Source organism: Grus americana, chromosome 20, assembly GCF_028858705.1.
Source record: "Grus americana isolate bGruAme1 chromosome 20, bGruAme1.mat, whole genome shotgun sequence".
In the NCBI taxonomy this organism is placed as follows: Eukaryota; Metazoa; Chordata; class Aves; order Gruiformes; family Gruidae; genus Grus; species Grus americana.
In genome coordinates, this window is record NC_072871.1 from 333,059 (window position 1) to 356,927 (window position 23,869).

Below are 23,869 nucleotides of genomic sequence, written 5' to 3' on the forward strand. Positions count from 1 at the left end.
TCTCCCTGCCCCTCCAGCTCAACCCCTCTTCCCGCTTTCAGTGCACACAAGTGTGTTTTGGAGCCTAAAGTCTCCCTCCTTCTATTTCACCATAGCAGCCTTGGCCTTTTCCTGCTCTGCCCACCAGTGTCTGGCAGCAGTCAGCAGCGCTGGGGATGGTCACGGGGCAGAGGAGTGAGGGCTGAGCGCACACCGAGAGCACACGTGTTAGGAGTGGGCATCTTCGCTGGTATTGGCCACAATTATAATTAATTTACGGGCGGTCAATAATGAATAAAAAACTTCTATGAACATTTGGTGCTCAGCTGGGTTCCTCATTATCAGTCCCGTTTGCATGTCTCCATGTCCTGGGGAGCCCAGGAGAATTTTGGTTAGAAGGTACCTCAGGGGTCACTGGTCCTGCCCCTGCTCAGGGCAGGGGCAGCTTTAAAATTAGATCAGGCTGCTGGGGGACTTGTCCACCTCAGTTTGGGTACCTCCAAGGACGGGGAGGTACTCAATCACATTTCTGGATACCTGTTCTATTGCAGGACCACCTTCACGATGAAGAACTTTCTACTTTTGTCCTACTGGAATTTGCTGTGTTGCAGCTTGTGCCTGTTGCCCTTCATCCTACCACTGAGCGCTCCAGGCAGAGTCTGGCCGCGTCTTCTCCAGATTTTCCCCTGAGGCAGCTGGAGACAGCAGCCAGATGTCTCCTCCACCATCTCTTCTGAAGGCTGGACCAGCTCATCCCTCTCAGCCTCCCCTCATACGCGCTGTGCTCCAGGCTCTGACCAGCTTCGTGTCCTCTGCTGGGCATTCCATGATTTGCCAGGGCCTTTCTTGTACTGGGGAGCCCTAAACCAGACCTAGCTCTCCCAACATGGTCTCGTAAGCGCTCCCTTGAGCTGATGGCTGCCCTTTGCTAACGCAGACTAGGATGCAGCTGGCTGCCTTTGCTACAAAGGCACTCTGCTGACTGATGTTCAACTTGTTGCCCACCGGACATGCAAGGCATCTCCCTGCAGGCCCAGTCTGCCCAGTTGCATGGAGTCAGACCAGCCCAGCGGCAGGACTTTGCATTCACCTTGGCTGGATGTCAGCACGTTTGTGTTACCCCATTCTGGGGGCTGCTCGAGACCTCTCACAGCAACGTGTGCCCAAAGCTTGCACATCGTCACTGATATTGGGCATTGCTGGGACTGATGGTCTTCATGCATTTCAGGAGATGCTGACCCTGGCAGCTTGGGAAGTCCCCAGCCAGGTTGCTCCCCACCCTCAGGCCACCAGCCACTTCCCATCAGCTGTGTTGGGTCAGCCAGTCATGGAGCCAGGGTATAACACCTCTTCCTGAGATGATCCAGGTTGAAAATAGGCACATGCTTTCATCAGATTTCCGCACCTGGGGGAGGCGGGAAAGTCCGAAGCCAGTTGCGTTCTGGGTGCCAGTGCCTCATGACATCGTGGCCAGAAGGACACCTTGCTGCCGCAGCAGCATGGAATTTTTTCCTTCACTTTTAATGGGTCTCAGTTGTGTCGTTAAAAGTTTCTGAACTTCTGCAGTCTTAACTTCTGAAAAGGCTCCAGGGGGCTTGTTGTGCCACTGCAGCACCTGGAGACAGGAGCTATATTTGCCCCTTCCCAAAACGGAGCAAAACCAGTGTTTATTCCTCTGCGAGGCTCAGACCAGCACAGAGGTGTCTACGAGCAGTAATTGGCAATTTAGAGGTGACTCGCTGACCCATGGGAGTTCGAATGGTTTATGCCCATACTGTTGAGATCTGATGCCCATCACCCAGATCCTGGCGAGGGGCTGCCCCCAAGACTGGAGGGTGGGGAAAGGCTCAGCTGGGTTGGCACCTGCCAGGTCCCACATCCAGTGGCACTGGACCACACCATGGTCTCACTCTGCATCACCCAAGATGGACGGAATAGACCTGGTGACTGCACGATGTTGGCGTGACTCCTGCTGCGGTGACCCTACCACCAGCTGGTGACAGTGGTGCTAGCACCTGTCACACGCAAAGGGACATCCACGAGGCTCTAGCACAGGGTTGTTCCGGGCAGGCTGGATGGGCACCCATGGGCTCGGGTTTGTGGGATGGCCACAGGTCCTGAGCAGCCAGTGGGATCTGGCTCATGGGCTGAAATCAAAACACCATCCTTGTGACAGCCAGTGCTACGCTTAGAACCAGAGATGATCCAATACAATCGCATTTAAAAGGGGAAAAAATGGAAAGTCAAGAGGATTAAATATCACATATGGCACTGAGATTGTCTGGAAAGACCAGCTTAGCTTCACTCTGAGTGCTTAAGCCGATATTAATAAATACAAACTCTAAACAACGTTACAGAGGGAAAGTCTAAATGAAAGTCAGCACGATTAGATCATTTTAAAGAAGCTGATCAGAAATAAGATAAATGTTCTTAAACTTGCTGAAGCTGCATCCACATGAGGACAATAAAACGACCCTTGGTAAGTTAACTGGCAATATAAGACAAACAACAAAGACACCAGAATTTGTCCCCTTGCTCCTCTGCTCTGAGGAATGACGTCTGCACTTACATATATTCCTTTCTTCAAAAGGGAGCAGGAATTTAACAGTAGGAAATGTCTGACCTGTAGCCAGTCAAATTCAGAGTGAGTATTTAAAGAAAATAAGCTGATAGGAAAGTGAAGATATTCCGCGTCTGCCTTGGCAGAAGAGGAGCTTTGGTGGATCTGCAGGCTCTTTTGCAAACGTTTGGTCTGTCCTACCAATGCACAAGTGCAAGTGAGTAGTAAGACAGAGGAGGTGACATTTCCAGTCAAAGTAAATCAGGTATGAAACTCAAAGTTTTCACTGCAGCATGTCATCTGCTGCTTAGACTCTCCTTTGCTGCCTCTGGTTTTCACCGGAAGACTAGAAGAAGTAAATATGCTGGCTTTTGAAGAGGCTGTTGGAGGTAAAGATACTACAGACAAGTAGATCTACTATGCAGTGTGGGCAGATACTCGCAAAAGCTGTCATAAATGGCAGACCTGGTTGATGTATGGACAAATTATGTCACGGGGGAGACTGAATCCAACTTTTGCGCAGGAAAATCACCCCTCAGAAATACTGATTCTGGAGGAGTCAACAAGATATGGGTGTTGGACATCCCCTGGTCAGCTGGGAAAGGTCTTCATCAAAGCTTGGGGGGGACAAACTGCCATAGGCCAGGGAGGAAGATCCTCACTTCGATAAGTGAGTGGCTGAGAGAGAGAAAAAGGGAGAAAGATCACCCAGGGAGCCCACTGTGCCAACGGATGTCTTGTAAAACATCTTCTCCTGACCTCTCATGCTTTTGGTACCTGCTGCATGCGGATGAGATCAGGGAACAGGACAAGGCACCATGTAAATCTAAGCTGTACCCACAGCTTCTTAGCTGGGTGGAGGTCCAGGTCCAGTCACCCAGCCTCAGCAGGGACATGGCCTAAGTAGGGGAAGGAGAGAGAAGGATGAGAGGCACAGCTGGGACAGCAAGGAGACTTGTTAAAGATTTAAGATCTGGAACAGCACAAAGAAGATGAATAGAGAAGATAGTGTCACATCACCAACAAGCACCGCAGCCATTGGCTGTGAGTCTCCAAATTGCTCCTCACACATCAAAGGCTGGTCCACCTCCCTTGCCCCAACAGCCTTCTGCTCTCTCCAGTGGCCAGTTGGGACCCAGGTGCTGGGGCTGATCCCCACTGCACCAACCCGGCCCCCATCAGCCCGTCTCACCGGCTCCCACAGCTGCAGGTGGAACCACCGCGACAGCAACAGGGAGTGCAGAGATGGGCCAGGAAGCTCCTTGCTGCAGATGCCACCAGGGCCAAGAAGGTGCCTCATACCAGGAAGCTCTTGGAAACATTCAGGGAAGAAAAGTCCCACGTCATTAAATATACAATGACATCTGGCCAGGTTTGCCGGGGGGAAAAAGGGGAGCAGGTACAACCCTGTTTTCACCCTGTCCCTGTGCGCTTCTCCTTGACCCTGTCCCTGCCTGTTGTTGAAGGGTGCTGGGAGAGGGGCTGTGCGGTGCAACGAGCGTTGGATGAGCAGCAGGGACAGGGAGAGGCTTGATGGGAGGGCCGAGGGATCACGGGGGGCTGTGGTGGGGACCCCCCGCCTGCTCTGTGTAGAGGGGACTCACTCCCAGAAGAGGTCTGAAGTTGCAGCCTGTGTACATCCTGCTCCAAGGCACGGGGAGAAAACAGACGGGCAAAAGGCATGGAAAATGCTGGTGGCAAAGAGAAATGATCTCACCACCCTCTGGCAGGGTGATGCCTGCACATGGCAGGAAGGAAATATTTGGCTGGAACACAATGTGGAGACACCAGGACTCCCCGTCACACGTCACACAGAGCCCTTGGTGAAGGGCGTTGCTGGCAGCAGGATGTTTTCATTTGCATCAATACATGTACCGAAAACAAGCCTCGAGGCAAAGCTGCGTGTGGGCCCCGTGCTCTGGGGAGCACAGGAAATGCTGAACTGCTCCAGTCCAAACAGCCAGGGAGAATTCCTGCTGGAAACGCTGGGCTCCTTCCAAAGAGGGTGGAGGTGACGCTGGGTTGGGAAGTCCCAGTGAGGTCCCTGCTCTGCTGCTGACCAGTGTCCAACTCTCATGATCCTCAAGATCAGGAGGGGCAGTTTCCCAAATGCATTTTCCTGGCACCTGGGAATGTCCCGAGGCACTTGGCTGCTGGGACACCTTCCTGGGGTCCCTGCTACCATCACGTAGCAGCAGAGCAGATCCTGGGCTGAAACGAACATGTGGGTGACCAGCCAGGCCGGCCAGGGATGGGCAGGGTGGAAAGGCCAGCCGAGAGGATTTTGGAGGAACTTCCTTTTCCAGGAGAGGCACAAGCTGCTTCATTCCCTGCCAGACCTCAGTGCCTGCGAGCACTGACTGAGCCCTTGGAGATGAGCATGCATAAGGTGCTGGGGCTTTGCTGGGGACACGGTTTACCCTGGGAGGGTTGTGGTTTCTCCCAGATGGATCTGGGCAGCTGAACAGAGCAGGAAGGGAAGGATGGAGTGGGATTTCAGAAATATAAATTCAAAGCAAGATAGTCTCTGGAGGCAGATGTCCACCACCACCACCAGATAATCTGACTGTGGAGTGGGCTTTCTCTGCACGGTGCCCAGGGGCAGAGACCACGCGCAGCCCTGCACCAGCTCTCCGTGTTTGGGTCTGGAGGATTCAGACACCAACCTTCCACCAGCCCTGCAGCACCACGGGGCGGAGATGCCCCAAAGCTGAGCCTTGCCCCTGCCTGAGCTGGTGGACGAGCAGGGCTCCAGGCAGCAGGGGACTGCAATCGCAGAGGGCGAGCGGAGGGAAGGTGAGTTGGATGGCGGCAGTGGTTGCAGTCCTCCAAACTCCAACCTCAATCTCTGTGGCCGAGTCCCATGGCCTTTCTCCATCCATCCCCTCGTGCCCACGGGATTTCCAGCCTCACTGCACCCCTTCTGTCATCTCTGCCTGGCTGTGGTCCTGCCCCACGGGAGGCACCCAGGAGGGACAATCCTGGTGGGCTCTGAAAATGCCCTCACTTGTGTGAGCTCAGCCCAGGATCACCCCTGGCTGTTCACCACCCACAGACCCTGGGAGGACAACAGAGGGACCACGTGCCTGAGCACCCCGGGTTCTCCTCAGGCAGCTACATGAAGCTCCAAGGGTAAGTTTCTGTTTATTTGGCAAAAAGGAGGGACTGCGCGCTGGATGAGTAGGAGACGTGTCAGAGCCTTGACCACTGAGTTGGGAAGAGGGATGGCAGAGCAGCAGCCTGGGGCTTCAGAGAGTGGGTCTTGCATTGCTTGGCAGGAGCATCCACCAGCCAGCCCGCACCTTCTAGAAAACATCCGGGAGAGGTGGACTGAGTATTTGAGGTGAGGAGGCCAACGGAGAGGGCCCAGCAGGGCTCTCCACCAGGATCAGTGCTTTCTCTTCCAGTTCTCCCCTGCACTGTACGGTGAGCCACCTCCAGCAATGGATTTCTAGCTAACCCCTGCAACTGACTGTGTGCCAGAGTGGTGGGAAATCACGTGCCAGGGTGGACCAACAACAACCATGTTTTGCATAGTGAGACACCAATCCAATCTCTGGCCAGTTTTGCTGGTCCACAACCCCAAGGTCCCTTTGGCAAGAGCCGGTGTCCTGACCCTTGCTGTTGGATGAGCTCTGCAGCCGTTTCTCCACTGAACCAGTGGTTTTGGTGGAAGTGCCCTTGCTCACCGCCAGGCAGCTGCACCCAGGGCATCCCTGCTGCAGAGCAGCTCCAAAGGGAGCAGTCCTACCTGGGTGTGAGCTCCAGCACAGCTTCAAACAACTCGGCCCCCATAGTAACTCAGGGAGTTGATGGTGGCCCTTGCTGGTGCACCAAGGGGGGGGGGCAGTTTCCAGCTGAGGATATTGCAAACACCACGTTGCACTGCAGCAACTCACCTACGCTTCATCGAGGCTGCATTCCTCTGTGAAAATAAAGAGAAAGCCTGAGTCCAGGGCTGTGGTCTGACTAGTCCCATTTAGCACCCAAAACAGACAACCCAGGAATGAACTTGAGCAAGGGTAAAAGCCATGACGTGCCAGCTCAGACAACAAAGTAGTGGCAGTGATGGGCTGAGCTGGTCCCTGCCGGCTCCATGTATCGACTGTGCCATCCCGACATGGGGTTGTGCAGTGCTCACCCTGGCTGGGCAGCATCTTGATCATCTTGTCGGTGAAGCTCTTCTCCCTTGCAAGCTTCTTGAACAGCGCAGTGATTTGGGGGCTCGCCTCCCGGGTTCTGCCTAAAGGCAAAGACACGAGTTAGCTCCAGGCTGTGGCCTGTCCCTGCCTCTCCTGGGCAGCTGGCAAACACGTCCAGGTGAGGATGGGATGGATAATGGTCCCTGGGAGAAGGCTGGAGGCAGTGGTGGAGGTCCTGGAGGGCGGTGGTGGCCAGGCACAGGAGACACCCCTCCCAGGGGACAAGATGAAGCAGAGGTCCTGGCACAAGCACAGCGTGTCCTCTCTTGGTTCCCATCCCCACTGTTTCTGCCCCCTTGCAGCAGGACCCCCACTCTTCGCCCCGTTTCACCAAGAGACTTACCCAAGGCCATGGACTCCTGGCACAGTGCAGAAGCCTGAGCCCCAGCCTCCTCTGCCAGCCCCAAATCGCTGTCCCTTCCCCTGCCCCACTCCTGCACCCGGCAAGAGGTCCCGGCAGGAGGGCAGTGGTGAGGAGGGGGGTCTCTCCCGCAGGCCCCCTGACTCCTGGCCTCTCGGGACACTGCAAAGCACCCCAACACCTCTGAGCTGTCCACCCCGGTCAGACCACCACTGGCTACGCACTGTAGAGCTTCAGCATGTGGAAGGTCTTCCCATCCTTCACTCTGGAGGCAAAGATAACTGCGTACGTCCTGCCATCGGTATCCACCACCTGCGCCGTTTTATTGCCTCTGTCTGCAAAAGGACGTGGAGGAAAGAGAAAAATTAATTACCTCCTCCTGAGAACTCTCACTCTGCAAAAGGACTGTAAGAGTGGTGAATCAGGATGCCAGGGCCAGGTCTGCCCAGCATGTCTGTCTCCTGTGTCTCCCCCTCCTGGTTTTTCCTCTTGCTAAGGCTCCTCTGAAAGCCTGGGGGAGCCCACAGATCACAGCAGAGCAGAGGGACAAGAACATGAGCACAGAAGGGGCTGGGGATGGTCACTGCAGACAGCAGAGTAGCCTCGCCAGTGTCAGGGGCTGGGGACAGTGGAAAACCACTCTTGCTTCATCCCTTGGAAACACCCATCCACAGCCCCATTGCAGAATGAACCTGCTTTTCCCCAGGGTTTAAGCTCGATCTGAACGCACCTGTATTATCCCAGAGCAGCTTCCCAGAGGGAAGGAGCAGGGGGTCCACCATGCTGGAGGGTCACCAGCCTTGGGCTGGCATGGTCCCACCCCAGGACCTCAGGAGAGGCAGACAGGCACCCCCAAGGGCCACATCCCCAGAGACAACCAGCTGCTTCAGACAGGGAGGATGGGAAGTGTCTCTGCTCCCTCCCGGGGGCCGGGCTCCCCCCACTCACCAGAGCTGTAGTATTCACCCGGGACACCTGATGGCTTGTAGATTGACTCCAATTTCTTGCATCCCTTCGGGCTGCAAAACAGTGAAGGATGCTGCAGTTGGGGTGAAGTGACTCCCCCTTCCCCACCCCTGGGGACGCTGGCTCCAGGGTCACTACCCCAAACGTGGGACTTGCTGTTTAGGAATGAGATGGGGTGGCCAGGACAGATGCCACCCTTGGCACGACGGGTGCCTGGGTTGGCAGGGCACAGTGCTGGCACCCGAGGATCATCCCATGGGTGACATGCTCTGAGCTGGTGGGATGAGGCTGGTCCTGCTGGGAAAGCTTTAATAATAGGGTCCCTTATCATCCTGCTGCATCCCTGTTGGGAGCAGCGTGGTGCCTCAGCCGCTCCTGGCTGATGCTGCCCTGAGCCTGCCTGGCCTGCCCTGAAGAAGGAGTCCCCCCCCATGTAGCTCTCCCAACTCCCTGTTTCAAACCACAGGGCTGGTGGCCCTGCCTCATGCCCTGCCCAGGTCTTTGGTGGGTGCTGGGTGGAGGCACCCAGGTGGAGACCCACCAGAGGAGGTCCAAGGAGGAGGTCAGTCAGTGAAGCCTGTGGAGAGATGCGCTTGGCACTTACGTGAGAATGGCAAAAGAGACCTTCAGATCGCCGTCCCCCAGGACCGCGATGGTGGCCATTGCCATCTTCAGCTGATCCTGCTTTCGGAGGTAGCTCTCGGAGTTGGAGGCAAGAGCAATGATGTGCCATTTCCCTGCAATCTGGCAACAAGGGTGGGCTGTGAGTCCGGAGGAGCAGGCAGGGGCTGTCCCCCCTCGAGGACCACGCCATGGGAAACTCACGTCCCCTCCGGGCACCCTGCTGAGGCACCTATGCGGGAGCTGGGTGACTGCCCTCACCCGGGTGTGACAGCGGAGCCAGCGGTGGCTGTGGAGTCCCCAGCTGTCCCCAGCACCAAAACACCTCTCCAGCCCCCACCCTGGTGACCGGAGGCCACACTCCCACCTTCCCTTCCCCAGAATGCTGCGGATCACCTTGCTCTTGTCCAGCCCTGCAGCCCCGAGGTCCTCAGCCTCCGCACGCAGCAGGCAGAGCAGGGCCAGCCCCAGGCTCAGCACCACGGGTGTCATCTTGCCACAGCCTCCTCCGGCTTCGCCAGCAGGATGGAGAGCGGTGCGAGGGCTGCCGGCTTTATAGGGCGGTGCTCTGCCCCCCTCTGCCCACCCCGGCACTGCTGCGTGCCGAGCTGCATGGATAATGCTGCTAGTGCTTGGCTTTGGCAACGTGGTGGTTTTGTAGGGCTGAAATCACCCCAGGGGTAAACAATGTCTGGTCTCATGGAAGAAGGAAAGTGCCCGGGGAAGGGGCTGAGAAGTGGAGTTGCAGGAGCTGTTGCATCGGTGTTGAAATTTAGGATTTTCCCGGTTTCTTTAGTTGTGAAAGAACAGAGAGAGCTTTTGTTTCCTGGTTGGCTGCCGGAGAGCTGCCAGGAGGAGTGGGGAGGTCCTTCCCGGCATGGGCCACGGCAGCACCGTCACCTCAAAGGGGCTCGGTAACCTGTCCCTTGGGCCAGGCTGGCGTCTGTCCCGAGGCTGCCTCGGGGATCGTGCCCAAACCCAGGCGCCCGCACACTGCTGGCATGACCCGACCTCATGGTGCCCACGCAGGCTCTCCCATCCACTCTGGGGCACAGGCTCCACAAAGTGGAGTGCACCCCGAGTGGGGCAGGCGGAAGAAGGGGTTCTTGTCACTGCGGGGGTGTCCCTTCCTTCCCAGGGTGTGCTGTTCCCTGTGCGCTGGCTGTGACAGGCTCCTGGGTCACAGTCCTGAAAGGTCCATGCTGCTTCCTCACAGCCCCACGCCCAGCTGGGGACCGAGGGACCAGGGGCTGCCTCCACTCCACAGGAGGTGCAGGGGGAAGGAGGAAGGGCGCTGGCTGCCCTTGGAGCTCATTGGAGCACGGTCCTACCTCGGTCAGTGGGCAGATGGGGACACCAAGGGGGCCAGGAGACAGGCGTGGGGGTCCCAGTGCTGCTGCGCATTGACCCTGGGCAGCCCCAGTGCAGCCCCACGCCTGCCTGGGTGGCCCCAGGCAGGGACTGAGCAGGGAACGGGGTGTCCTAGGGGTGAGCTGGTGCTGGGACCCGGAGCCTGTGCAGGCAGGGCTGGGCAGCCTGACTGCCTAATCCTGCCTGCCCAGACCTGCTGCCCACCCAGCCGTGCTGTGCGAGCCCTGTTCACGGCAGCTCGATTCTCCCCTGCCCACATCCCTGGCAGCTGCCCCGCTGCACCTTCCCCATCCTCCGCTCCCCATCCTCCCTATGCAGGGCACCGCAGAGGAGCCTCCCAACACTTCTGGGATGCTGAGAGCAAGGGTGGGATCCAGGACCGCCAGGCTAAGGGTGCCTGGGGACCCCAGCAGCACCCCTGCTCCCGCCAACAAAAGCACTGAGCTCTGAGGCAGCTTCTGCACCTATTTATTTAGGAGGGCGAGGTGTGATTGCGGCACAGGGCCGTGGGTCTGCAGGGCCCAGCCAGGGAGGATGGGATGGAGCAGCGGGGAGGGGGGAGCAGAGCTGGGTTTCCACCAGGTCTGGAGGAGGCACAGCTGTGGCGCTGGCCCCTTCAGCTGCAGGGAGGCAGGACAGATGGATGGGCCGTTAGAGCAGGGGAAAGCAGCGTGAGGCAGAGACCCGGGGCAGGCGGGGGGCTCCCTGGGGGGCTGCGAGTCCATGCGCAGCCCAGGCCCTGCTGGGAGGGAGACCCGGCTTCCGCCACCACGCTCACCTGATGGCCTCGGTGCACTGATCTGTTGAAAAGCCAAGAGAGGGGTGAGCGTGCCCTGGGCAGTGCCCTGAGCCCCTGCGCAGCGTCCCCACGTGGATGGGCTGTGCGTGCCACCCCCCACCCTCCTGGCACTCACCTGACTTGGGCAGGATGACCAGCATGTCCTTGGTCAGGCCCACAGTGGGGATGAGCTCTTTGAACTTCTGCAGGAGCTGGGGGCTCGCGTCCTGCTCCCTCACTGCAGCCAGACACCCAAAGCAGGGGCTGGTGAGTGGGGGGGACCCAGCAGCGAGCCCCACGCCAGGGGTCTGGCTCCCGTGGGGCAGAGATGGGACCCCAGGGAAGGGCAAAGGTGAAGCCATGGAGGTGCAGGGTGGACACCAGGCACCCTACAGCTGCCCTCGGCTGGTGGCAAAGGGTCACAGGCCCCTTGGGATGAGCAACCTACCTGCCTGGGGTGGTACGGGGCGGCTGGCAGGGCTGGGGGTCTGCAGCTGGACTAGCATGCTGCAGGGGGCTTCGGGTCAAACCGCAATCAACCGGGGATATTTTTGGTGCAAGGTTTCATTCAACCCAAAATTAATTCCCTGAGTGCCAGCACATTGGGTGCTGATGTTGGTGGCCCTGGGCAGCAGTGGGGAGCCCAGCCCCTGCCCCTCGACAGTGCCCGTGTCCCTCCCTGGGAAGCCATGGGTGCCCGTTCCCACTCCGACACCCACTGAGGAGCTGCAGCCCGGTGTTGGTCTCCTGCCCCTTCTGCTGGAGCTCATGCACAATGGCATAGTGGCTGTAGTCCGTCTCCATCACACGCAGGTCCTTCCTCTCTTGTGCTGCTAAAGGACCCAGATGGTGCCTGGTTGGGCAACATGGCACAGCCCAGGCACCTCTGCAGCCCCCAACGGGACTCACAGCTCAGGGCCTGAGCCCCAAATTTGCCTGAGGGGGGTATGAGAAGGGAACCCTGGTGCGATCCGGCAGAGCCGTGTGCCCACCCGCAGCATGACATCTCACCAAGCGATGGAGGCAGAGGGGCCAAACCCCCAGGCATGGGGGACTGGTGATGCCCACCCTCCATTTCAGGGTGCTCATGGCTCCGATCCCCCCTGCCCCCAACATACCCACGTAGTGCCCTGACTGCCCACTTTGCTGGAAGAGCAGCTCAAACTTTTGGCATCCGTCCACCCTGGAAAGGGAAAATGGAAACGTCAAATGTGGCTGCATGCCATGCGGGAATGCAGTGGGGTGGTGGGCACCGGGGGGAGCCCAGCTTGCCCGGGGACACACCAGGGCACAGGCAGGACTGGGCACCACAGGGCAGTGGGTCTGTGGGAGGATGCTCCTCACCCAGCCACCTTGGTGGGGAGGGGAGTCCCAGGGCCGAAGAGGGACATGGCGAGCTGGGTGGGCACTCACAGCGGCCAGACAAGCTTCATAGACAGCTCCCCTGCTGGTGTGAAGCTGATGGTGGCGATGGACGACTTCATCCCATCCTTCATCTTCAGAAACACGGAGCAGTTGGAAGCTGCGGCTGCAACATGCCACATCCCTGCAAACTGCAGCAGAACATCACCAGTGGGGTTTGGGAAAGCTGTGGGGACCTTCAGCCTACCATGGGAATCTGCCACCCACTGCATGCAGGACACCCTGTCCTGCCCCGTGCCAGGAGGGTGGGGAAGCACCGCATGGGGGACATGGTGGCAGCTGGGCCACTGCTGAGTCTGTCCACAGCGGGCAGGAGGTGGCCAGGGCTAACCCAATTTTGCACAGGCACCCACATCCTCCTGGCAGCTGCCCTGGTGCCTGGGGGTGCAGCGTGGGCACCCCGCCCCAGGCAGCCCCTCCAGCCCAGGCAGGACCAGCCGGGGGACACCCTGTGCCACTACCTTCTCGGCGGTGAAATCTGGCTGCACGGGGACCTCGGCCCCTGCCCGCAGCAGGCAGAGCAGGGCCAGCACCAGGCAGGGCAGCACCACTGTCATCCTTGGTCCGGAGGCTGGACACGGGCAGGAGAGGCTTCATGGACCTGCACCTTCCCACACCCACCTTTATAGCCCCTGCCGCTGGCGGCACCCCCTGCCCGCCCCCACTTTATGCAACAGGTTACACAAGAGCAGGGATAACTTGTACCCGTGTTAGGTGACAGCATTGGCCCCTTCCCCCTCTAATTGCCCAGTCCGGGATGAATGGAGCCTTGTGTGAGACCCAGCCTGGAGCACGTTGGGGACCGGGCAGTGCCCCGTGCCCGGTGCTGTGTCTGGGGAGGGGATGAGGGTGCCCCCAGTGCCCCACTCCTGGCTGCTGCCCACCGGCCCCAGGGTCTGGCAGTGCTGGCACAGATCGTGCCTCAAGGAGGAGGATGGCTGGGCTGGGGTTTTAGGCCGGGGGTGAGCCGCAGCCCAGTGCCCCCCAGAAGGGGTCGGCTGGTGGCAGTGGGCACAGACCTCGCCCCTGGAGACGGTCCGGGCTCATGGCAGGTGGGTGGCCGAGGCTGAGCCACATCCAGTGCTCACAGCCATCACTCTGGTTCATGTCTGTCCTGCCCCCACATTTTTGGAGAACCCCCCCCGCGATTGCCCATCGCCCCATCCCCACGCTGCTCCCAAACTGGGGCAGGGAGGCTGGGGTAGCCCAGGGTGCGTGGGGGGGCAGACAGGAGCAGATCCCCCCAGCAGGTCCCAGCCCCGGGAACCCCTTCTCCCTGCACAGGGCAGGTTTGGTGGCCAGGCAGCACCATGGCGTGGGCTTGCACACAGGGTCCCACCCCACTGGCCCCACGGCCAGGAGCTGGAATCAACCCTGAGCTCTGGCAGCAGCCCCAGCCCACTGCCACCAGCCGTGCCTCCCCCTCCCCATCGCCCCATTGGGGCTCCCCCTGCAACGACCCAGCAGACAAGGGCGGGGGGCTGGTTTTGTACGGGCTTTAATGGAGACGGGGGTACAGGTGTGGGGTGTGAAGCCAGGGAGCAAAGGCTGCTGCGGTGCTGGGGTGCACTGGGGATAGGACGGGATGGGGCAGCCGCTGGCTCATGGCGTTCTTGGGGCTCTGGCTGGCAGCAGCTGGTGGGTCTGCCTGGAAGAGACGGAGGGGCGAGCGCAGCTGAGTTGGTGGAGATGGGGGGGGAGATGGGGGGGACACTGGCCCTGCCAGCCCCATGCCGAGCAGGTGGGCATCCACCACCCAGGGCCTAGGGCTACAAAAGATCCACCCCACGGGGACGGGGTGGGAGATCCCGGCAGGGGTAAGGGGGACCCCAGGGAGAGGAGCAGCCAGTGGAAGGGAATGGGGAGTCTGTGGGATGGAGCGGTTCTGAGCACCCCCCATATCCCCCCGCAGGACTGGTCTGAGCCGCAGTGCAGGCAGGACTCACCTAGGCAGCATCTGCCATGCATTTGTCTGTGGGAGGAAGAAAAGCGGAGATCAGCTCATCCAGCGGCTGGGGAACTGCTGACCCCCCGAGGGACCCCGCATGGGGATCTGCACCCCATGGCTGCCCCCACAGGGAGGCAGAGAGAAGGCAGGAGGGTCTGTTCCCCCTCAGCCCCCCAGGGTACCTCACCCCTGCACGCTGCCACCCCGCTGCCCCTACAGCCTCTCCCGCCGGCTGCTCTCACCCGTCCGGGGCAGGATGAGGATCTCTTCGTCCGTCAGGCCCTGCTCCCTGGAGAACTGGGTGAACCTCTCCAGGCGCTCGGGACTGAGCTCCTTCGTCCGGCCTGCAGCCGAGAGCAGGGTGAGAGGCAGCCCCCCCCCCCGGACTCCCCAGCAAGGGGTCATGCTGACCCAAGGCATGGGCAGCCCAGCAAGGGCCAGTGTCCCCACGGAGAAGGTCCCAACCCAGCCGTCCCATGGGTCACCCCGGCTTGGGAGATGGTGCTGCCCTTCTCCCATGGGAGAGATCCCCCACCGAGGACACCGCCGGGGGTCCGGGGGTGGACGTACTGTAGAGCAGCACCATGGTGGAGGAGCCGGTGCTCTTGGAGATCTGGGTGGCCACCAAGGCATACTCGTCGTAGTTGGTCTCCACCACGTGGATGTCGTGCTTGCTGCCCCAGCCTGTGGGGGACAGGGAGGGCACGGCTCAGTCCCGGGCACCGAGCCAGCCCCGAGGTGCTGTGGCGAGGGCAGGAGCAGGGACAGGCGACAGCAGGGCTGGGAGCTGGGGGGCAAATCGGGGGCTGTCCTGCAGGAGGACGGGCTGGGAGCTGGGCACTCACGTGGGCTGTTGTAGCTGAACCGCCCTGGCTGCTCCGTCTTGATGTAAAGGCTGTTCTTCTTCTCACACTGGTCACCCCTGGGGAGCGCAGTGCCAGCACATCAGAGGGGCTGGGGGATGCTCCAGCCCACACATAGCCCCAGGCATGGCACCGTTGGGGAGCACCCCCTGCTCATCCCCCCCCCCTCCCCGTGCCCGTACTTGGGGTAGGTGGAGGTGACCTCCAGGTTCCCATCTGCGGTGGTGGAGATGACTGTGGTGCACATCTTCATCAGGTGCTTCTTCTCCTTGAACCAGTTGGAGTTGGAGGCCAGGCCGATGCTGTACCATCTCCCCGTGAGCTGCAAGCAACCTCTGCTCAGTTGCCAGCCAGGTGCAGACACCATCCGGCCCCTCAGCTGCCCACCAGCCCCAGCCCAGGCCACCTCCCCCTCCCCTGCTAGCCTGCACCCCGTGGCAGGATGGCATCCCACAGTCCTCATCTCCCAGGGAGCTGCGACAGCTCTCGGCATCCACAAAACCAAGCGGCCAGGACAGCCCTGGTTTATGACATGCCCGTCACTGCCTGGCACTCGGTGTCTTTCCTTCCTCCTCGCCCCAAGGCCAGGGAGGGGGTGACAGGGCTGCCTGGCTCTCAGATGCCATTTCCATCTGTCTGGGGGGGGCGATGTGGGGTCAGGACCCCGGAGCCAGCACAGCCCATCCTAGCCCAGTACCTGGGGCTCTACCAGCTTGGTGCACCCAGAGAGGCACTGTCACCCTTGGAGATGGGCTGTGCTGGGACCACCCTTGTAGGACATGCCAGATCTCCTTCCTTGCAGGATGTCACTTCATCCCCATCACCGCCCTGGGATGCCTGTGTCCCCCGGGACCCCTTTGTGGGGAGCAGGCAGTGTGGCCCCTGCCCCGGCTCAGTGGGACCCCAGGCTGTGGGGCCAGGCCCCCCACGGTGCAGCCAGGCTGGGGCTGTCCTGCTCTGGGTCCTGCCCATCATGGGGGGAGGAAGGGGAGTGCGAACACCCTGAGCATGCCAGCACCCAGAGACTGGGGGGCAGAGGGGTGCATGGGACCCCCCAGGAGAGCAGCCCTTGGTTTTTTTGGGGCCTGGGGTTGGGGGTGGATGGGGTCTCCGTTGGGGAGGGGGTGTCCACAGCCCATCTCCATGCTGCCTGTCAAATCAAGATCACTTTTCTCAGTCCCTCCTATAAAATCCCTGTGCATCTGCACCCACCCCACAGCACAGTGAATGGCCCGGCCCCAACACCTTCTCAGTCTTGCCCCACAGGCTGGAGCCTGGGTCCTGCCTCCCCTTGGGAGCCACCAAACCCAGGCCCTGGGGGATCCCCAGGGACCAGGGGCTGTGGGTGCACCAGCCACCCTGCCCCTCCCAGTGCCGGGGCTGGCCGGGCCCCAAATCCACCTGCAACACCATCTCCACACATTTTCAGTGCCAGGATCCCCCAAAAGAACCCCCCCCCCCCCCCCCGCCCCCGCAGGTGATGCCGGCCGGGCTGGGTCACCTTGTCCTGCTGGAAATCGGTTTGCACAGGAACGCCGTCCTGTGCGTGCAGGGCCCCAAGCAGGGCCAGCCCCAGGACGCTGAGCAGCGTGGCGTGCATGTCTCCCACCGAGCCGAGCCAAGCCGAGCGAGAGGAGCAGCAGGCAGAGTGCTGCAGTGCCGGAGAGTCAGGCAGGCCCCTATTTATGGGCAGGCTGCACGGTGGCCCCAAGGGGGGCCAGCCCTGCCTCCCCCCGTGCCGTTATGCAAGCAAGAGCAGGGGCAAGCGCTGAAGCCAAAGGGCAGGCGGGGGAACCTGCGAATGTTTCCCTCCTGTTGATATGACATGTTTGCTTTGGGGTGCCAAACTGCTCCACAGCAAAAATAGAGCTTGCAGCCAGCACAGCGGCTGTCCCTGCCCCCAGCACTGCAGAGCCCGGGGCCGGTGCGGGCAGCTGGGGCTGCCCACAGGCACAGGCAGGGCGCCAGGACCGTGGGCCAGGGCTTGCTGGCTGCCCCGTCCTCACAGGATGGCCTCACTCAGACGCAGAGAGGGGCCCAAGCGAGGTGGAGGGAATGTCAAGTGCCTGCCAGGTCCCAATCCAACCCATGGGACTCGTGGACACCTTCGGGTGCTCCTGCGGGACCCCCTGCCTCGCCCTGACCCAAGTCCCTGCATCACCCGAGGACATATCTCAGCTGGCCCCGCCACCCCTTGGGGTACGTCCCACCAAGGTGCAGCTCTGGTGCACCCCGATGGCGAGCTGGGGGGCTGGAGGTGTTGGGGGGGAGCCAGATGCCCGGCTCCCTGAGGACCAGCACGCAGCCAGATGGACGCCCAGCACTTTGTCCCCGCCGTGCCACCCTGCACCCTTTGCCAAGAGGGGCTAGAAGACATCCTCCCCCTTGGTTTGGGGTTGACCAGCGGGCCCTGAGCTGCCCCCCCTTTAATCTGGGGACACTGTGAGCACCCGCAGGGTGAGGGCTGGCGATGAACACTGGGTGTCAGCAGCAGCACCCGTGGGTCTGGCACAGTTTGGGCAGGGCTGGCCACGCTGGGCAGAGCATCAGCTCGGGCGGCTCTCCCCACGGTACGGCCCTGCCAAGGCGCTTTACGTAAGGAGTGTGTTTTCGCAACAGCTGGTTTTTTCCTCTGGCAGCCCACCCTGCTTGCCCGCCCCAGCACATTCCCTTCCCCGCACCCAGCTGCGAGCCCGGCCTGCCCCTGCACACCACACGCCAGGCCGGCCCCAGCTCCGCGGATTTATTAAAACAAAACAAAAGCTGAGCTGGGCAGGACCAAACATCATGAGACCCGGGCTGGGGGCTCAGCCCCTGTCTGAGCCCACCCCCCGCGTGCAGTATGCCAGGAGGAGCTCTCTCCATCAGGATGAGAGGCACAGAGTGCCCACGCGTGTCCCTGTGGCTCTGCACTGGAGCAGGGACACAACCCCCCCCCCACTGCCCAGGTGTCCCTGGCTCCCTGCCCTGCCCAGGCGGCAGGAGGGGGTGCCCAGGGGCTACCCGCTCTCCTGGCTCTCCTGGGGGTGTCAAAGCTGGGGGCCAGCGCAAGGAGCTGGGAAGTGAAGCTGGGTGCGAGCTCAGGAGTGTGGGGGCACGTGGCAGCACGTGGGGGCACCGGTGGCAGCGTGGGGCAGGCTGGGCCCGCTGCCGGGGCTGGGGGGGGGCGTGGGCAGGACGGAGGCATCTGGGCTGTGGATCCCCGCGGTGCCTGGACGCAGACCCTCGGCACAACCCGGGCATTTGCACCCCAGAAACGGGTTCACACCAGATAAACGTGGGCTGGGCTGAACCAGGGTGCAGGGCGCAGGGTGGTCCTTGGGGACCCCAGGGCTCTCCCCTCAGCCTGCCACAGCTCCAGCACAGCGCAGCCACTTGTGCGGTGCAGAAAGCGAGCCAAATCCATAACACCCCGACTCTGCCAGGCTGAACTGGGTGGGCTGGGGGGGGTCTGCGAGCATGGCCAGACACGACTGCCCCGCACGTAGGCAGCAGGGACAGGGCTGGCCTCGGGTGAGTCACGTGGCGGTCCCTTACATAAGTCCCTGATAAACAACATGTGTTACCAGTTTCCACAAAGATTGCAAAACGCCGGCACTGGGGGCAGAGGGCTGCTCCCCGCCCCGGGGGCTGCGGGGTGGCCGAGGCACAGTACTAGCCAGCTGCCACAGGCTGCTCCCTGTCCCCTGCCACCGCCCAGCCCGTGCCAGGGAATTGGCACCGCTCGCCCAAAACACCACGGCCCGGGCACGTGGCAGGACAGCCTCGGCCAGGCTCGGCACGCAGGGGAGGGAGGTCCTGCAAGGGGCTGCAGCCCCCCTCCCCTGGCTGCACCCCTGGTCCGAGCCCCCGCAGCCCCCACATTCCCAACAGCCTGCTCAGAGCGTGCAAGGGACGTGCCCCGCCTGGCTCTCTGGGTGCTGGCTGTGCATTTGGGAAGCCCTGGCAGGCAGGGCCCGGCCCTGGCAGCAGCCCCTCAGGGAATGCGGTCTGCAGGGCCAGGGCAGAGGAATGGGGCGTTTCACTGCCCCAGAGGCCCTGGGGATGGGAAGCAGGACGACCATGGGGCCGATTTGTCCCCTGGGGTCCCTGAGGGATCTCCTGGCTTGTCACCATCCCCAGTGCCGGTCCCCAGCACCCCCACCACACCAGGCACGGTGCTCTTCCCCACCTGTGCTGGGGCTTTCCCTCACAACCAGCCAGACCCACGTGCACTATGGCACCCGAGGGTAAATCAGGAACCGCCACGATTCCTGCCTCGTTATCCCACAGTCGGGGTGAGGCTCAGGGAGACGATGGCAGGGCTGCAACTCTTCTCTGAGGCATTTATTGGGGTGTCACTGGCTGCTGCCGGGCACTGGAGCGCCAAGCAGAGGGGTGACACAAAGCTGTGGGGGGACAGGACAAGGACAGGCACAGCTGGAGGAGCCGGGGAGCCCCAGGGCTGTGGAGCAGCAGCGGGGTCTGACCAAACCCTGGCTCAGTCTTGTGTTGCCATGGACAGCTGGATGAGGTGAAGGCTGAGCTCTGGGGACCTCCTGGCAACACTGTCTGCACCTATGGCTTCGTTTCTGGAAGGGAAAGAGAAATGTCGAGGGGCTGGGGAGATGTCCGAGCCCAGCACCAGGGCTGAAGACCCACCTCTGCCTCCCCAAGCACCCACGACTAGCAATGGAACTGTCCCTGGGGACCCCAGCCCTCACCTGGGGTGTCCCTGTCCCAGGATACCCCATCCCAGACCAGCCCTCACCCCAGGAAATACCAATACAGATGCCACTAAGCCCAGCCTGACCCACGTGGGGGGCGAACAGGGCTTTGCTTTGCCAGGGTCCATCTGGTCCTCGTCCTGGGTGATGGTCTGCCACCTTCTGCCCCCACAGAGGGGCACCGAGGGACCTTGGCCTGGGGGATGGTCAGGCATGGACCCCATGTGCCAGACCAGCCCACCTGCACTCCTGGGGCAGGACCACACGGCCGTGGTGCAGTGTGGGTCCAGCCCAGGGTGCCTGGCCCGCAGCCAGGGCAGGGAGAACCCACATGGTGCCCAGGTGGGGCCAAGCCTGGCATAAGGGCACAGCCAGAGCATCGCACAGGATCTGCAACTCACCGTCGAGGATGTGAAACTCATCTGCAGAGTCACAAAACCCTGCAAGAGAGAGAGCCCGGGGCGGTCACCCTGCCTGGGCACCCAGGATCCCCGGGCCCCACACCCCAGGGACGCTGTGGGGCACAGCCCAGGCCTTGCACCCAGCATCCTTGTCCCTGGGATGGCTGCAGCACGGGGACAGACTCCACATGTGGCCCTACCATGGGTGACACCAGGCCACAAGCTGCTCAAACGTGTGTGGATGTGGCCCCCCTCCCCACGCTAGAGGGGCCGGATCCCAGCCCCCACTGCCAGGCCCCTCCTGGGCACAGCCCTCGCCGCGGGTGTCCCCAGCTCCCGGGGGACTGAGTGCCACCCACCGTATGTGGGGAAGTAGTAGGTCACATCTTCGCTCAGGCCCACAGCCCTGACGTGCTGCTCAAACTTTTCCGCGACGGCATCGCTGACCTGGCTGCTCCGTCCTGTATGGGGAGGGAGATGCTGTCAGCATCCTCAAGCTCTGCCCTAAAGCCCTCCCGTGCACCCCCTGCAAAGCTCAGGGCCAAGGGGTCTTTCAGCTCAGAGAAGCGGGCTACTGGCTTCCTCCCCACGGCCTTGGGGGACAAAACTCTCCATCTGGGGACCAGGACCCTCAGGGAGACCCCATCTCTGCCTCTGGATCCTCCGGGGCTCCAGCAGGCATCCGCTGAGCCCAGCACGGGTTTCCCATCCCTCTGCCGCCCCTGTCCTTCATCTGCACGAGTCCCTGAGCACCGACCCACCATAGAGCTTGACAGAGATGCTCCGGCCCTTCTGGTAATAGAGGATGGCATAGCTGTTGTGGTCCGTCTCACCCACCACCACGTCCACTTTGCCGCCATAGCCACGGCCTGGGAAAGACAGAGGACAGCCCTGGTTAGTCCTGGTTACCCCTGGTTAGCCCCGGTACCATCCAGGGGCCTCGTTTCACCATGAGGGTGTGAAGGGGTGAAAATCAGGGCCAGAGCGGATGCAGCCCCACAGGGTGCCGTTCCCCACCAGTGGGCAGCAGCCGGCAATGCTGCCCGTGATGGCATCTGGCACTGGGGCACTTTCAGACCCCAGAGGTGAGATACTGGGAGGGCACTGGGAGGGAGGACACCCATACCAAAGCTCTGCCAAGGGTAGGAGTAGGGGGTCCAGCTCCACGGTCCCCACAGCCCCCCCTGCCACTCCAGCCCAGCCTCTCTCACCCTTCAGGAGGAAGCGTCCGTGGGCCTGGGCAGGGAGGTAGCGCTGCCTGATTTCCCAGCACATCCCATCCCTGTACGGGGAGAGCAGGAGGTTGTCAGCGCAGGCTGGGGAGGATCCAGCCTGGGTCCCTGCCCACCCCGCTTGCCAGGGCACACATGGACCTGTTTTCTTTGGACTTTTCTCCCCAGGGTAGGTGCTGTGAAGGGATGTCCCAGAGCCCCATGGAGACAGCGAGAGATGCAGAGCCCCAAAACCTGCTGAGCCCCCTCCCAGCAGCTCTGAGCCTGGCTCAGCCCCTCAGAGCCCCCTGGGCCAGGGGAAGCACCCACGGATGCACCGAAGACCTCCCCTCCTCAGCCACACTGCCGCTGGGGTGGCCCTGAGAGCTGGGCCCTGGCTGGGTGGTCGTGGAGTGACCATGTGCCTGATCGGTGCCTCGGTTTCCCCAGCCTGGCTGCCCCCCACCCTGCCCACCCCAGGCTGGTGGCCATGCAGGTGGCAGGGTGCCAGCCTGCCACGGCCAGGGCTTCAACCACAAAACATCCCAGAAGATCTGGTCCTGCTCCGACCTGCCTGCAGCGTCCCCGTCCTGTCCAGCGTCCCTATCCCCATCCCAGGGCTCTGGTCCTGCTCCGACCTGCCTGCAGCGTCCCCATCCTGTCCAGCGTCCCTATCCCCATCCCAGGGCTCTGGTCCTGCTCCGACCTGCCTGCAGCGTCCCCATCCTGTCCAGCGTCCCTATCCGCATCCCAGGGCTCTGGTCCTGCTCCGACCTGCCTGCAGCGTCCCCATCCTGTCCAGCGTCCCTATCCCCATCCCAGGGCTCTGGTCCTGCTCCGACCTGCCTGCAGCGTCCCCATCCTGTCCAGCGTCCCTATCCCCATCCCAGGGCTCTTGTCCTGCTCCGACCTGCCTGCAGCGTCCCCATCCTGTCCAGCATCCGCCGTTCCCATCCCAGAGCCCTGGCCCTGCTCCAACCTGCCTGTGGCCCCAGTGGCCCGCATCACTCACAGCTTCCTGAAAGTGCTGATGGCCAGGCTCTGCCCATCCAGGACAGTCAGTGTCACTGCTGTGGCCTCCAGCCTGTGGCTGTGCTCTGCCAGGTACCTGCAGCGGGAGGCCATGCCGACCAGGAACCACCTCCCTGCGAGCTGCATGGCACAGGCGGTGGCACCGTCAGTCAAGGCCACTGCCCTGGGGTGCCACCACCCTGCTACCCTGTACACCCACTGCCCCGAGCAGCCTTCTTCCATGCCGTGTCCCCTTGCTTGGCACCTCTGCCCACAGCCTGTCCCCTTGGTGTGCCCACGGGGCACAACTGCCCTTGCTGGGGAACTGGCAAGTGGGACAGAGCAGGACAGATAGGAGCCTGGTATGGGGACAGGCTGGAGTAGGGGGGCTGTGGAGAGGGGGTGTCCGAGGCACCCGCCCACGCCTCGTAGTGCCAGGGGGCCACGAGGACCCCAGTGCAGCCCTGGGCGTGTGGTAAGCAAGCACTCTGCTCCCACGCCCAGACCCTGCAGCCCCGGTCTGGACCCCCCAGCAGAGCCCTGAGCTCAACCGGAGCCCTGGCCGGGGGCCATGCCCAGCGCCACAGGGGGAAGCCAGTGCCAAACCCGAAACCGAGAACGGCTGCACTGGCCCCGGGGCTGAGCATGGAGGTGGCTGTGGGAGCTGGGGTCTGGCTGGACGGCAGCCAGCCAGGATGGGGGGTCTCTGGTGAGGCTCCGGGCCCTGCACCTGTCCCATGGGGCAGGTCTGCGGGCAGTGCTTGGGGGCTGAGCCAGCTCCCGCGGCCCCCTCTGCGGTGAGGGGGGGAGCACATGGGGCGGGGGACAGGCTGCGAGGCCAGGTCTGGGCCGGGGGTCAGACCTGGGGGGACACCCAGGGACCGGCCACAGCCCCCACTGCCCACCTGTGGCCCTGAGCTGGGGGGACGGACAGGAGCCCACGGACCCGCCCGGCCCCGGCCCCTCACCTGGGGGAGGCTGAGCTCCCTCTGAGCCGCCACCTTCTCCAACGGGCTCTGGGGAGGGGACGGCCGCTGCCGCCGCCCCGGCCCCTGCCCCAGCCCCTGCGGGGCCGTGAGGAGCAGGCCGAAGAGCAGCAGGGCGCCCAGGGCCACCATGGTGCCGGTCCGGCGGGGCCTGCTCTGCCGGGAAGCGACGGGGGCGGGAGGGCGCCGGGGTCAGACGGGCAGCGCGGCCTGGAGCCGGGCCAGGCGGAGCCTCCGGGACCTGCAGGCCGGGGTAGGCCGCGAGGGCCGAGGTCAAGGCCCGGGGAGGCCGGGGCAGGCCGGGGGCTGGGGGTCCCCATGAGCCTGGCGGGGCCGGGCCGCCGGGGGTGCAGCGGGGCGGGGTGCGGGGGGCCCGTCACGGACCGGGGGGGTCCCGGGGGTCCGACCCCGAGGGGGTGGGCGTGGCCTGTCCTGCAGAGAGGGCGTGGCCTATTACGGAGGGGCGGGGGTCTACTGAGAGGG

The 23,869-nt window shown here is 62.3% G+C and overlaps 4 protein-coding genes across 6 annotated transcripts; all 4 read right to left on the reverse strand.

Annotated features, from left to right (window-relative positions):
• Positions 1-5,664: 5,664 nt before the first annotated feature.
• On the reverse strand, positions 5,665-9,291 carry LOC129215348 (extracellular fatty acid-binding protein-like). The gene is made up of 7 exons (XM_054848194.1): positions 9,086-9,291; positions 8,673-8,812; positions 8,051-8,121; positions 7,327-7,437; positions 6,681-6,782; positions 6,439-6,464; positions 5,665-5,844 (listed from the first exon to the last, which is right to left on the reverse strand). The coding sequence occupies exons 1-6, from the start codon at positions 9,179-9,181 to the stop codon at positions 6,439-6,441; spliced, it is 546 nt and encodes a 181-aa protein (XP_054704169.1). The 5' UTR covers positions 9,182-9,291; the 3' UTR covers positions 5,665-5,844.
• Positions 9,292-10,513: 1,222 nt separating this feature from the next.
• On the reverse strand, positions 10,514-13,393 carry LOC129215347 (lipocalin-15-like). 2 transcript variants are annotated; one of them, XM_054848193.1, is made up of 7 exons: positions 12,722-13,393; positions 12,252-12,391; positions 11,957-12,021; positions 11,558-11,671; positions 10,975-11,076; positions 10,839-10,860; positions 10,514-10,680 (listed from the first exon to the last, which is right to left on the reverse strand). In XM_054848193.1, the coding sequence occupies exons 1-7, from the start codon at positions 12,815-12,817 to the stop codon at positions 10,677-10,679; spliced, it is 543 nt and encodes a 180-aa protein (XP_054704168.1). In that variant the 5' UTR covers positions 12,818-13,393; the 3' UTR covers positions 10,514-10,676. The 2 variants fall into 2 exon arrangements, 1 of the variants encoding a protein (XP_054704168.1); XR_008579960.1 differs by lacking the exon at positions 10,514-10,680 and having other exon boundaries at positions 10,816-10,860; positions 10,975-11,671; positions 12,722-13,391.
• A 349-nt stretch (positions 13,394-13,742) lies between these two features.
• Positions 13,743-16,735, reverse strand: LOC129215345 (lipocalin-like). Its single transcript, XM_054848192.1, has 7 exons — positions 16,573-16,735; positions 15,254-15,393; positions 15,054-15,130; positions 14,779-14,892; positions 14,451-14,552; positions 14,207-14,232; positions 13,743-13,908 (listed from the first exon to the last, which is right to left on the reverse strand). The coding sequence occupies exons 1-6, from the start codon at positions 16,669-16,671 to the stop codon at positions 14,207-14,209; spliced, it is 558 nt and encodes a 185-aa protein (XP_054704167.1). The 5' UTR covers positions 16,672-16,735; the 3' UTR covers positions 13,743-13,908.
• Positions 16,736-19,376: 2,641 nt separating this feature from the next.
• On the reverse strand, positions 19,377-23,738 carry C8G (complement C8 gamma chain). 2 transcript variants are annotated; one of them, XM_054848191.1, is made up of 7 exons: positions 23,369-23,632; positions 22,402-22,541; positions 21,390-21,460; positions 20,940-21,047; positions 20,538-20,639; positions 20,179-20,217; positions 19,377-19,642 (listed from the first exon to the last, which is right to left on the reverse strand). In XM_054848191.1, exons 1-7 carry the CDS (start codon positions 23,516-23,518, stop codon positions 19,629-19,631), a joined length of 624 nt encoding a protein of 207 aa, XP_054704166.1. In that variant the 5' UTR covers positions 23,519-23,632; the 3' UTR covers positions 19,377-19,628. The 2 variants fall into 2 exon arrangements, with proteins under 2 accessions (XP_054704166.1, XP_054704165.1); XM_054848190.1 differs by lacking the exon at positions 22,402-22,541 and having other exon boundaries at positions 23,369-23,738.
• Positions 23,739-23,869: the final 131 nt, after the last annotated feature.